Below are 12196 nucleotides of genomic sequence, written 5' to 3' on the forward strand. Positions count from 1 at the left end.
TATCAGATGTGTGTGTTTGTGTGTGTGTGTGTGCAGAGTTTCAGTTTTGCATTTTGCTCATAAACACATCAAACCTTTACAACACTCAGAGGTCAGTGTGTTCTGATGGTTCTGGACAAGTTTCCCCCAAAATGCTCCTTTAAGACAGGCTGAACATTGGACATTATACAACCCCTCTGCTCCCTCACAGAGCCCCTCTCCTCCCCTCTCCTCCCCCCTCTCTCCCCCTCTGGGTGAGCGGTTCAGTGCTGCTGACTGTGTTGGACTCCGGAGCGTCACCCCGACCCGACGCACTCTTGTACCAGAGCGCAGCTGTCACCATTACTTCATGCGTATTGGCCCGAGACCGAGAGAGGCAGAGGCAAAGCAAAGGCAAACAACTGGAGAGGGAGAGAGAGAGAGAGAGTGTGGGATAGAGAGAGAGAGAGAGAGAGAGAGAGAGAGAGAGAGAGAGTTGGACCCGCTGCTCCATCGATCCGCAGAGGCGCACAGCGGAGACTCTACCGGACGTTTTGGCCACAATTTCTGCGCTTTCGGTTTTTTTCAGGTGGAATGCCAAAAGTGGATTCGCTGCTTGGAACATGCAACTGGGAAATTTGGTACGGTAAGACCGCGGTGTTGTGTCTCTGGTGTGTTTTTTATCCCCTCCTGTCTCTCTCGTGTCGCTTTTAGCGATCATTTTGGTGTTTCCCAGCTCTCCCCCTCTTCCTCCCCCTCCTCCTCCTCCTCTTGCAGAATAGGTGTATCGACCTGTGAGGGAGAGAAAACTGCACTTTGACTCGCATCAATACGAGTCACGAAATCTGGAAGCTTTACCTTCTTAAGAGAGAGAGAGAGAGAGAGAGAGAGAGAGGGAGAGAGAGAGAGAGAGGGAGAGAGATTACATAAGACTGTGTGAATTATAGAGGAAGATGATGATGATGATGATGATGATGATGAAGATGATGATTCACACTCAGGTTTGTTTACCTGGGGGAGTTGAAGGGAAGCAAAAGGTTGTAGGTCAATGCTCACACTGTCATCATCATCATCATCATCATCATCATCATCATCATCACACCTGTCTGTCACCTCTGATAAATCAAATGTTTAATGTCGTCATCATCCAAAAGTCTCCATGATTCATCTCTAAATTTATATCCAGTCATCGTCTCCACATCCGAGCAGCGCAGCAGGATTCTGCTGAGCATCTGGAGAAGCTGGAGACTTGATTTAAAACGTGTCCAGATCGCTTCTGATCTCAAACTGATTTTATAAAAGACGTTATTCACACCCTCAACACTTTTATCTCCACAGCTACAGTCGAGATTTAAGCTTTAAAAAAGGTGTAAATGACGTCTTTTTGAATGAGACTTGGATTAAACCAGTTTGGGTTTTTGCTCAGTGTTTTATATACATTATTAAAGTTACTCGAGTCGTTTAGCAGAATGTGAAGCTCCACAAATGTTTTATGGACGACGAGACTTCACCTGACCTGAGATAATGCCTGAATTTTCATTTTTGGGTGAAGTGTCCCTTTAAAGCTGGAGGCTGAAGCTTTTTTATCACGAAGACATTATTAGGACATTTATCTCCGTGGCCTCGATGATACAGAGCAGCAGACCGGCGCTCTGCTGCAGCTGATCAGGACGGTGATGATGCTCAGAGTGTCACCAAAACATTTCAGGGTGAACTTCTCCTTTAATACGACAGTGGCTGCAGTGAACATGCAGCTTTCTGGACCCAGAATCATGTAAAAGTTAAACCTTCATGTCAGAATGTTTCTCACCGAGATGTTCAGAAACAAAACCTTCAGATTACAGATTAAAACTGAAGGTTTGCAGCATGTAGGAGCTGCAGGAGCAGAGATGTCTGACTCATTTTGAGCAAATAAAGATAATTATCGCAAAGTTTAGACTAAAAATGTTGAACAGGAAAAAAAGTCTAACTTTAAAATACCACCGTGAAACTTTTGCATCACAAGTTATCTGATATTTTACGTTTAAATCTAATTATATATATCAGTAAATTGTCATAAATGTCCACAACAAAAACCTAAATGTCTTATTCTTTTTGGGACGACGACGACTTCTTTCTGCAGAGTCTGAAAGGAAACGAGTTACGGAAGCAAAATGTTAAAGTCTTTAGTCTGTGGCAAACAAATACGTGAGCAGCTACAAAGGAACCAGTTAATGAAGTGTTAATTAGCACTTCCTGAATCTCTGTGATTAAAGAGCTGAAGCAGATAACGACGAGTCTTCTCCTCCATCACGAGTGTTTGTGAATGGCGGTGAAGTGATCATGATGCACTGAGGGAACTACTCAGTATGATGTGTGACAACAACAAGAGGAACTAATGATTAACTGTGAGTCAAGCAAACTAGTAACGACTCATTCATTTATAATTACTTCATCAGGAGCGACTTGTGAAGAACGTGGCGGATATTTATCGTGTAACCAGCCGGTTTGATCTCATCGTGCTCGGCATCACAAACAGCTTCATCTACTTTAACTCAAGAGAAAGAAACTTGATCTTCATCTCTTAAGTTGTTTTTCAAGCTCAAATGTCCAAAGTTTTCAGCTTGTCTCTGTTTCATTTACTTGTAAATTGAACTTCTTTTATTAATTTGATATCTTGCTGTACATGAGAAACATTAAACTGAAAAAGAAAACTATGAAGTTCACCTGCGATGAACTTCTGCCTCCGTCAGGACTCGCTGTGAGCTCAGCTGCAGATCATCTCTGATTTCTGTTCGATCGCATCCTTGAATGTGTAGAAAGGTTCAGATTCAGCCGTCGGATCTGAACATGTGACTCTGTGAGGCTGGAAATCTTTGTTACTGATTAAATCGGATTATTTTCCACTTTCTTCTGATCTCTTCTACATGTGACGTCGACCTCAGAAACGATTCTTCCTGATTTTTGCGTACAGGTTTGTTTCTGTGTCGCAGCTCTGTGCAGCACGTGTTGTGCGACCTGAACGTTAATCTGCAGTCGGATCATGGCGAGATATAAAAGAGACGCGACACACTCGGGTCCTGCTGACCTCTGACCTCTCTGCTGAGATGGGAACATGAATGTGTCCTTGTTAGGGCAGCACAGCGTCGTAGTTGTTCTGGTCAGACTGACGCTGTCCTCGCCTCAGAGCTGCTGCTGAGCCCGACCTTCGACCTGCAGAGGATTTATGGATCCTTAAACAGAGACGATAGATATTCTTTAACGCGTGTTTCTGTCCTGCAGGTAGTGCTTGTGTTCTGTCTGTGGAGTACTGATGTCAGCAGAGCTTATGTTTTTCAAGCCAGTCGACCAGACGGAGGAGACAACCCACCGGTTCACACCAAAGGTGAGATCAGACGCATTTTCTCTTGTCTTGTTGGTTCTGACCCGAACGCCTGGAAGCATCTGTCGTTGCTGTGGTAATAAACGTCCAAACCTCTTTAAAGAAAGTGAGAAGTGGAACAGTTTCTTCTCTGTGTGCACAAAATGCTGATGAATGTCATGATCCAGGCCATGATGTCGGTTTTGTTCCGGTCACTGTTTGAACTATAATCTGCAGAGACTCTGAACCATCACGGTGACATTTAGATGTTTTATTTAATGATCTTATCATCACATGTGAGCAGGAACCATGTTAATGTATTCACAAGTGCTCTGAGGTCTCAGGATGAAGAGTATCTGACAGAAAACTTCATCATTAGTGAGACATGTTGACTGAATGTGGTTGTGTCACGTGTTGAACCAGCAGTGAACTCTGAACGTCGTCTTGCAGTTGTGAGTTTTGTCTGACTGCGGCTCTCTCCTCCCCTGCAGTCGTCTCAGAGTGGGTCAGCTCAGCGGGCTCCTGCAAGGGGAGGTGCTTCGAGCTGGAGGAGGCCAAACCTCCAGGATGCAGGTGTGACAATCTGTGCAAAACCTACTACAGCTGCTGCTCCGACTTCGACGAGCACTGCCTGAAAACAGGTCAGTGTGACGTCGGCCTGCGTCTCTTCTCCTGGTTTCATGTGATTATCTAACTAAAAGCTGCATTTTCTGTCCTTGAAAATGTCTTTAGTGGATCAGAAGGGACAATTTGTGACTATTTTCACGCTCATTTACACATTTTGTCCGTGTATTACTGCTGTCACTCTGGATATATCAGTAACAGTAATCAGCCGCAGAGTTATATATCGTTTATTTATTTTATCTGGCGCTGTACACAGCAGCAGTAGCTTCAAAAACCTCGAGGGTGAACTTTACGACACGATAATGGCTTTCTGCTGGAGCACAGATGCCTCAGAGGCAAAATGCTGATTTCCATCTGATGCTGATTTAGACCTTGGCCCGGCTGAAGAGAGCGCAGTCGCAGCTTCAGCTTGAAAACATTAAGCAAAGAACACCGGGACATTATCCAAAGTCTGATGAGTGTAGATCATGAGCGCTGCCACCGGGAGCTGCTCCAAGGATTATTTTACAAGGTCGGGACAGACTGTAGGGGCCGGCCGTGTTTAGAGATATCAGTTCCTGATGTTTTCATGTTGTTGCCAGCCTCATTAACAGGTTTTTCTTACTGAATTAAACTGATAAATTCTCCTGCGTGTGGTCAGCGGGAGGCTTTGAGTGCACTCAGGATCGCTGTGGGGAGGAGAGGAACGATGACCACGCCTGCCACTGCTCAGAGGACTGCCTGGAGAGAGGAGACTGCTGCTCCAACTACAAGTCGCTCTGCAAAGGTGCTTATCCTTTTATTCTGTATTACACAACAATCAGACGTGGAGAATGAACGTGGAGCGTTACGTAACACCTGTGTGCTGCTGTCTCCACGTCAGGTGAGACGTCATGGGTGCAGGGAGACTGTGAGGAGATCCAGAGCGCCGAGTGTCCTGCAGGGTGAGTCTGAAACCAACAACCTGCCAACAACACCAGTGTGAAGGAAATCTCCAGTCGTTTCATGCTTACAAATGTTGAAACACAGCTGTGAACAGTGGTCAGTGGCTTCGACATCGCCAACCCTCGACGTGAACGTGACTCGATGTGTGTTTTTGATATCTGATCTCGCAGCTTCATCCGTCCTCCTCTCATCATGCTGTCAGTCGACGGCTTCAGAGCCTCCTACCTGAAGAAGGGCAAGTCCGTCATCCCCAACATACATAAACTCAGTACGTCTTCTTTACCTTCTCTTCTCTTTTATTCCCTAAATTCAGTTGTTATGGTCCTGATCTGTGTTGTGACGTCTGATCTTGTTTCCTCTCAGGAACGTGTGGTACGTCCGCTCCGTACATGCGACCCGTCTACCCGACAAAGACCTTCCCAAACTTGTACACACTCGCCACAGTAAGTGATCAACGACGCTGTTTATATGTTTCTCACCACTGCAGAGGGAATAACCGGAGGGATGTTGCTCTCTCTCTCCCTGCAGGGTCTGTACCCGGAGTCCCATGGGATTGTGGGTAACACCATGCACGACCCGGTGTTCAACGCCACCTTCAGCCTGCGAACCAGAGAGAAGCTGAACCATCGCTGGTGGGGCGGACAGCCTGTGAGTCCACTGACCCGTCGCATCCTGACATTAAGCTTATCTTTTCAAAAAATGCTCTTATCTCACATCTTTCTCAGTGGCATTGTGGGTAATGTAGGCATCGACTGTATTGAATAAAACAGTTGATATCTCTGTATTGATTCTGATCATCTGTTCATAATGAGTCCAACAATGCTGCTCTGCCTACATTACCCACAATGCAACTTTTCCAATAGATGATATCACTTTTTTCACACCTGCTTCACTTTTAACCCTCCAAAGTTGCAGTTTTCCATCAGTTTCAGCTCATTATTGCATCATTTCCTGTCACAACAGTAAAGAATATGTCGTCGGCAACAGTATGACCTCAGGAGCAAAGGTGAAGCGTTGCATTGTGGGATCTTGTGTGCCACCGTCTACTTGTGATGACGTTGCTTCTCTCCTGTGTTTCAGATCTGGGTCACAGCGGAGGAACAAGGAGTGAAAGCTGCCACTTTCTTCTGGCCTTGGTACTTAAGTTAGTACTGGAATATTTCTCATTAGCTTCAGACACTGAACGCAGCGCAGCGGTAACTTCAGATGCCTGTGAGGCCGAGCGGAGACCATGAAGGCAACAATCAGGGTCACTGTGTGTTTGTGTTGCTGGTTGTTTGGGTCAAACGTTTGTATGACAACTTGTATGATAAATCCTGACGACACGTGAGCTTAACATTCAAACAGTCAGAGATTGTAAGTGTTACACAGACGATCACAGAATTCAGGACAAAATTCAGACTAAACTGACCAACGTACGGGAGCTACACGCGTCTTTAACTTCACTCTGTGTGTTTGTAAAACAGACGTACAGCTGCGAGAGACAAACTAAACTTCAGGTCATGTTTACACTGACGAGGCCGAGTTGGACAAATGTTCCAGTTTTCAGTCCACTGAAGCGTTTTCAGGCTGTTCTGTGAAATCTGAAACAACAAATAGAAAACTTCAAACATATCTGATGAAAATCTATATCATGTACAACAAAATATTCATTAAGATCCGTAATTTATCTGATCTTATTATCACAGAATCATTTTAAAGATTTGGATTTAACTGGCAGACGGATCAGTTTCAGCAAACATCTGCACGTCCATGACATAATGATCACGAGTGGAAAGAGAGGCTGAGCGCTCGTCACATCCTGAGACTGACTGACAATGGCCTCACACACACACACACACACACACACACACACACACACACACACACACACACACAGAAGACAATAGGCCGACACACTCGGTCAGAACAGAGAGCATTGACAACTCACAGCGGCTGAAACTCCGACCTGAGCATGAAAATATTTAAATAGAGAAACAAAATCTTTATAAACTGATTTCTTGATTCTGATTGGTTTATATTGTGAGTTAAATATGTTGAACACACACACACACGGTCAGCTTTACGTTCTCAGGTGGTTCTTTTAACCCAGAAATGAATTATTTGTGTCGTGCAGCTCATTTCCATTCCTCCGTCTTGAATGATGCTGTTGTGTTTCCAGGGTGATTCCTCTGGAGAGGAGGATTCTGACCATCCTGCGCTGGCTGCACCTGCCCGACGCCGAGAGGTGAGTCTTTCTCTTCAGACGTTTCCTGACAGGCAGGAACTTTGACTTTTAGTCGCAGGGATGAGTTTCTCTTACAGAGCATCAAAGTCGCTCAGGTTCATCTTCCTCCTCCTCTGCTGCTTTATTTTCTTCGAGGTCACCTGAGGCCTCCTTCATCCTCTGACAGGTGACTGAAGTGTTGTGACAGTTGAGTTTGAACAGGTGAGAAGTGAGTGAGACCAGTTAGTGATCAGCGTGCAGCAGTTTGAGGGTTTCTCCAGTTGAGCAAAGCGTCTCAGAGTTTTGCAGAAATGTGATTTATAGTTTTGTTTTTGTTCTGTGTGAGTGGTTCTAGTGTTTGTGTGCACACTGTGGAGAAAACCTGGAAATATCAGATTACATTAAATATCATCGATGTAGAGAAATGAAACTTGAATCCAGACGTAGTTTAACTTTTCATACGTTGCTGAGAACTTATTTTCTGGACTGTCGGACTCGTGAGGAGGTCTCAGTGACTTCTGAGAGCTGCGATGTCTCGATGCATCCACACGTTCATGTCTCCTGCAGCTTTAACTTAAATTATACTGTCACTCCTGCATGGGCTTGTAAGAAGCTCCGTGTGTTTAATATTTAGTCTGTGAGCTGGTTGAGAGTCTCTTGAGGACTTGGAGATAAAAGCTGTTTTTAGTGCTGAGCAGCAGCCGGGTCAGTGAAGGGGTCACGAGCTGATAAGTGTTTTTACAGAGAAGCTCGGAAGCTTTTTAACATTCCTCAGTTCTCTGTGGGTCGAAGTGAGACGCTCTCTGCCCGAAACAACAAACTCAGCTGAGGGTTTCATCATCATGATGACCTCAAAATGCTCCCAAACCTGACGGATCAGAGGAGACTCGACAGGGGAAATGTACATTTTGCTGGTCTGTCTTCTGTCCTTGTTCAGATTTCTGTTCTGGACGTTCAGCAAATCAGAGCAATTTTTAATTACACACCCTCATAAAATATCAGAAAATGTTCTGTCTTAATGATCAGCTGATAATTATAAGTGAAATGTTATATTCAGCTGTACTTTCTCTGTCCTCGTTGGCGTCTGTCTTCAGGCCGTACGTCTACGCTGTCCACTCAGAGCAGCCCGACACCTTCGGACATCGTCTGGGACCTCTCAGCAGTGAGGTGAGTGTGAGGACGTCCTTCATCACGTCAGCCAGTCGTTCATGTTTCCTGATGTTTCTCGTCCTTCTGTCTGCAGCTGGACAACCCGCTGAGGGAGATCGATAACATCATCGGTCAGCTGATGAACGGTCTGAAGCAGATGAACCTGCATCGCTGCATCAACGTCATCATCGTAGGAGACCACGGTACGACCGCCGTATACTCCGTAACGCTTTGTGTTTCCTTTAGTTAGATATGGCCACAAACCAACAAAGAGACAAACAACATAACCTCTTTAAAAGACGACAAGTGTTTATCTGTGTGCAGTTGACGCTCTGTTGAGACTCAGTTAAGACTGTGGACGACGTTGAAGAAGTCGCTGGTTTAGTTTGACGTTATAAAACACGACGACAGACATTTGAAGATTTGTTGAATTGTGTAACTGATGAGTGAAGAGTTAGTGATGGATCACATAAAGAGAAAGATTTGTCTCAGGTCTGACATGAGTTTAGTTGGCTGTAGTTTCAGATGCTGTGCTTTGTGTCTGTCAGGTATGGAGGAGGCTCACTGTGATCGGACCGAGTTTCTCAGCAACTACCCGCTCAACATCGACGAGATCACACTGATCCCCGGATCGCTGGGCAGAATACGACCCCGCGACCCAAAATCCACCACATGTAAGACGAGACTGACAACAGCGACTGTGTCTGATGATTTAAAAAAACATCCGACCGGCTTCATGTTGATGTTATATTTTCTTTTACAGACGACCCAAAAGTCGTGGTGGCGAACCTCACTGTGAGTACGACAACAGAACCATTGTGTTGTGTCTGTGTGTTGTCAGATCAGGTGATTCACCTTTAAACCCCTTGTTGCAGTGTAAAATGCCGACTCAGCACTTCAAGCCGTACCTGAAGCAGCATTTACCCAAGAGGCTTCACTACGCCAACAACCGCAGGATCGAGGACGTCCACCTGCTGACGGAGAGGAAGTGGCACATCGCAAAGTAACCGTCACGACCCCACACGTTTCCTACCTTCACGTCCCAGTTCAAGCTCCAGTTTTCTTTTTATTTTTCACATTTCGTCTCATAAAAGCTCTTGTTTTTATATTCTTTAATAAATGAAGGATGCTGAAACATTAAATAGTCTTCAGTTGTTGATGTTTGTTTCTTTGTGTTTGCTTCAGGAAAATGCCGGAGAAGCTGAGGACTCGCTGCGGTTTCTTTGGCGACCACGGCTTTGACAACAAGATAACCAGCATGAGGGTACCGTCCAGTTTTTAAAGTTTCGATAACTGTGATCTGATTTGTCTGTATCTGCAAACTGAGACACTTCTGAGGCGACAGGATTAAAATATTTCACCTGTATATGTATCTAATGTGTGCTTTTCCTTTTTTCTCTTCATACAGACCATATTCATGGGTCACGGACCGAGCTTCAAGTTTAAGAAAAGAGTGCCAGAATTTGAAAATATAGAATTATACAACGTCATGTGTGGTGAGAATATTATTATTTGTCTTTTTTATGCTAACATTGTCTGACGTGGTTTAAAGAGACAGTTCCCACCTGCAGTGTTATTGATCAGTCAAGATTGTTTGGTGAGTTGTTGAGTTTTGTGAAACTAGATTGGCTTGCTTATAAATATATTTCTCTTTCTGGAAATCATGGCTCGAATAGCTCAGATGATACACTGACCTTGTTATGAGTGGTTTCATTTAGAATATATTATTTAGACAAGGACGTGAGGCTAGTTAATTAAGCTAACGTTGTAGCTGAGCTGTGGAGGAAGTTGTCCTTCTGAGAAATTAATAAGTAGTATTTTGGTGGAAAGAAAATATTTCCTCCTTCCTGCTTTGAGCACCACATGTCAAACATTTCTTTGTTTTGGGGTGAACTTTTCCTTTTAATGTAAAAAAACACCAGATTTAAGTAACCAGCCATATTCTCATGTGTCAGCAGAGATCTAAACCTTTTCTGTACATCAACATAACAAACTGTACCTCATCAATACATTTCTGATTGTTCCTCCTTCTCGTCTCAGACCTGTTGGGCTTGAAGCCGGCCCCGAACAACGGGACGTACGGCAGTTTGAACGCCATGCTCAAAGAGCCGCCGCACCAGCCCAGCATGCCAGAGGAAGTGACATCACCGTCACCGGCGTCCGACTCTGATGCCGCTCTGACACACGACCTGGGCTGCAGCTGTGATGACGAGGTCAGAGGAGGATGGTGATAAAAAGAAAAACTGAGCTTTGTAGATGGTATTCATCCATCAGAATGTGTGTTTGTGTTACAGAACAAAGTGGAGGAGATCATCGAAGCCTTCAGTCCTGCACCTGATGGGATCTACGGCTACAGTACGTTTCTCTAAAGAGATGTTTGTCGATAACAGCTGAAGAAGATTTGTCCAAATGATTCCACTTTAGAAGCTGCAGCAGTAGGTGTTGTTGTGACTTAACTGGTGTGTGTGTGTGTGTGTGTGTGTGTGCAGACAATACACACCTCCCGTTCGGTCGTCCGGCCGTGATGTTCGACACTCAGTACAGTTTGCTTCATCACGTGGAGTTCATCAGCGGCTACAGCAAAGAGCTCGCCATGCCTCTGTGGACGGCATACACACTGCCACGACAGGTACACACACACGCACGCCTAGTGTACCATCAGAGGACTATGATGCTACACTTACCAACTTAGGACCTCTGATCCATTTTAAAATACTTTATAAATTTGTTAATATTTAAACTTTTTGCTGTGCTGCAAATATCACAGTAACAATCTGTAGCACATTAATTGAGATTAAACAATGTTTTGTGCAAATCACAAGTAACTTTGCGTCATGCATGATTATCAAGGACTTCAGAATTAACAACAATTAGGAACATAACTATAAATTTCACAGTATTACGATATTAATATTTGCAATACCATAGTTGTACTGTGACAACATCTACCACTGTATGTGGCCATTTTGCTAAAGTAAACTTTAAGTAAAGTTCCATGGAAGGAACTCGTCAGTTTTGGTGTAGATAAAATAAATTAGTTTTTTTGAGATTTAATACATTTTCTTTATGAGCTCAAAGGCGTTTTGATTAACAGTAGAAATACAGTGCACATGCTGGTAATTTGCTTTTTTATGATGTTATTTCTTGGAGAATCATGAAATCTTCAATATGCTCACAACTATAGAGTACACTTTTATCAAAATTACAAAAATACACCATGATAAAAACTACTGTTTCTCTTAAATCGTGTTCTGACAGATTAGCTGTAGAGCTATCAACCTGCCTCTCTGCTCTCCTGTTTCCACCACGTTTTGCAACTTGCGTCACGTAACGTCTCAACGTCATTATGCACGACAACGTGATGAGGTGGAAGATGGAAGTCTTCAAAGAAAAACAAACGCTCTTGATATTTGGTTTTAGATCAGTCATTAGGTGGAGCTCCATTTAAAAAAGGGTGAAAAGCTCACGATTACTCGTTTTCACAGTTTGAATTTTTAACAGTGGTCTTTGAATGCACATGTGCTCCACATTCACACTTGCTGTAAACACTCACCATCTGTTTTTTGTCTACGATCGCACAGATTCAATCAGCGTCCATTCACTACAAACTGTGTCTAATGACTCTGCAGTAGTCACGGGTGTTTAACAGCTCCAGCTCCAATCGGCTGTGATGGAAAAATAAAATGTGTTACGATGCTCTTCAGGCTGTTGGGGCGTAAATAGTTTCCATGTGTTTCTGATCAAGCAGCACTAAACATCAATCAGTTGCAGATGAGTTTATCATCACCAGTCTACAGCCAGTTTCCCCCGACCTCATTCAGCTCCCGACGATTACATGTATTTAAACTGTGTGTCAGGTTGTAAAACTGAGATGCAGGCGCCTGTTAATGAAGGTGAGCGGCCGCATGTTGGTGTCAAGTCAGAACATGACTGAGGTGCACAAACACGCAAACACAAACAAAAACATGTCTGACAACAGCGGCGAACACACAGAC

General features: G+C 44.1%; 1 protein-coding gene across 2 annotated transcripts in view; it reads left to right on the forward strand.

Moving 5' to 3' along the window:
- Positions 1-269: 269 nt before the first annotated feature.
- Positions 270-12196, forward strand: part of LOC119017197 (ectonucleotide pyrophosphatase/phosphodiesterase family member 2) — a 29811-nt gene continuing 17884 nt past the window's right edge. Inside the window, exons 1-21 of one of the 2 annotated variants that reach the window (XM_037093702.1) lie at positions 314-405; positions 455-599; positions 3220-3322; positions 3790-3939; positions 4563-4688; positions 4785-4845; positions 5017-5114; positions 5210-5289; positions 5375-5494; positions 5927-5982; positions 7008-7073; positions 8147-8219; positions 8296-8404; positions 8750-8875; positions 8965-8996; positions 9077-9204; positions 9387-9465; positions 9610-9697; positions 10242-10414; positions 10496-10556; positions 10691-10830. In XM_037093702.1, the coding sequence (XP_036949597.1) occupies positions 329-405; positions 455-599; positions 3220-3322; positions 3790-3939; positions 4563-4688; positions 4785-4845; positions 5017-5114; positions 5210-5289; positions 5375-5494; positions 5927-5982; positions 7008-7073; positions 8147-8219; positions 8296-8404; positions 8750-8875; positions 8965-8996; positions 9077-9204; positions 9387-9465; positions 9610-9697; positions 10242-10414; positions 10496-10556; positions 10691-10830 (2091 nt within the window). In that variant the 5' untranslated portion in view covers positions 314-328. Of the gene's footprint in view, positions 605-3219; positions 3323-3789; positions 3940-4562; positions 4689-4784; positions 4846-5016; positions 5115-5209; positions 5290-5374; positions 5495-5926; positions 5983-7007; positions 7074-8146; positions 8220-8295; positions 8405-8749; positions 8876-8964; positions 8997-9076; positions 9205-9386; positions 9466-9609; positions 9698-10241; positions 10415-10495; positions 10557-10690; positions 10831-12196 lie in introns of both variants that reach the window. The other variant, XM_037093701.1, reaches the window with a different exon arrangement.

This window comes from Acanthopagrus latus, chromosome 3 (assembly GCF_904848185.1).
Source record: "Acanthopagrus latus isolate v.2019 chromosome 3, fAcaLat1.1, whole genome shotgun sequence".
Taxonomy (NCBI): Eukaryota; Metazoa; Chordata; class Actinopteri; order Spariformes; family Sparidae; genus Acanthopagrus; species Acanthopagrus latus.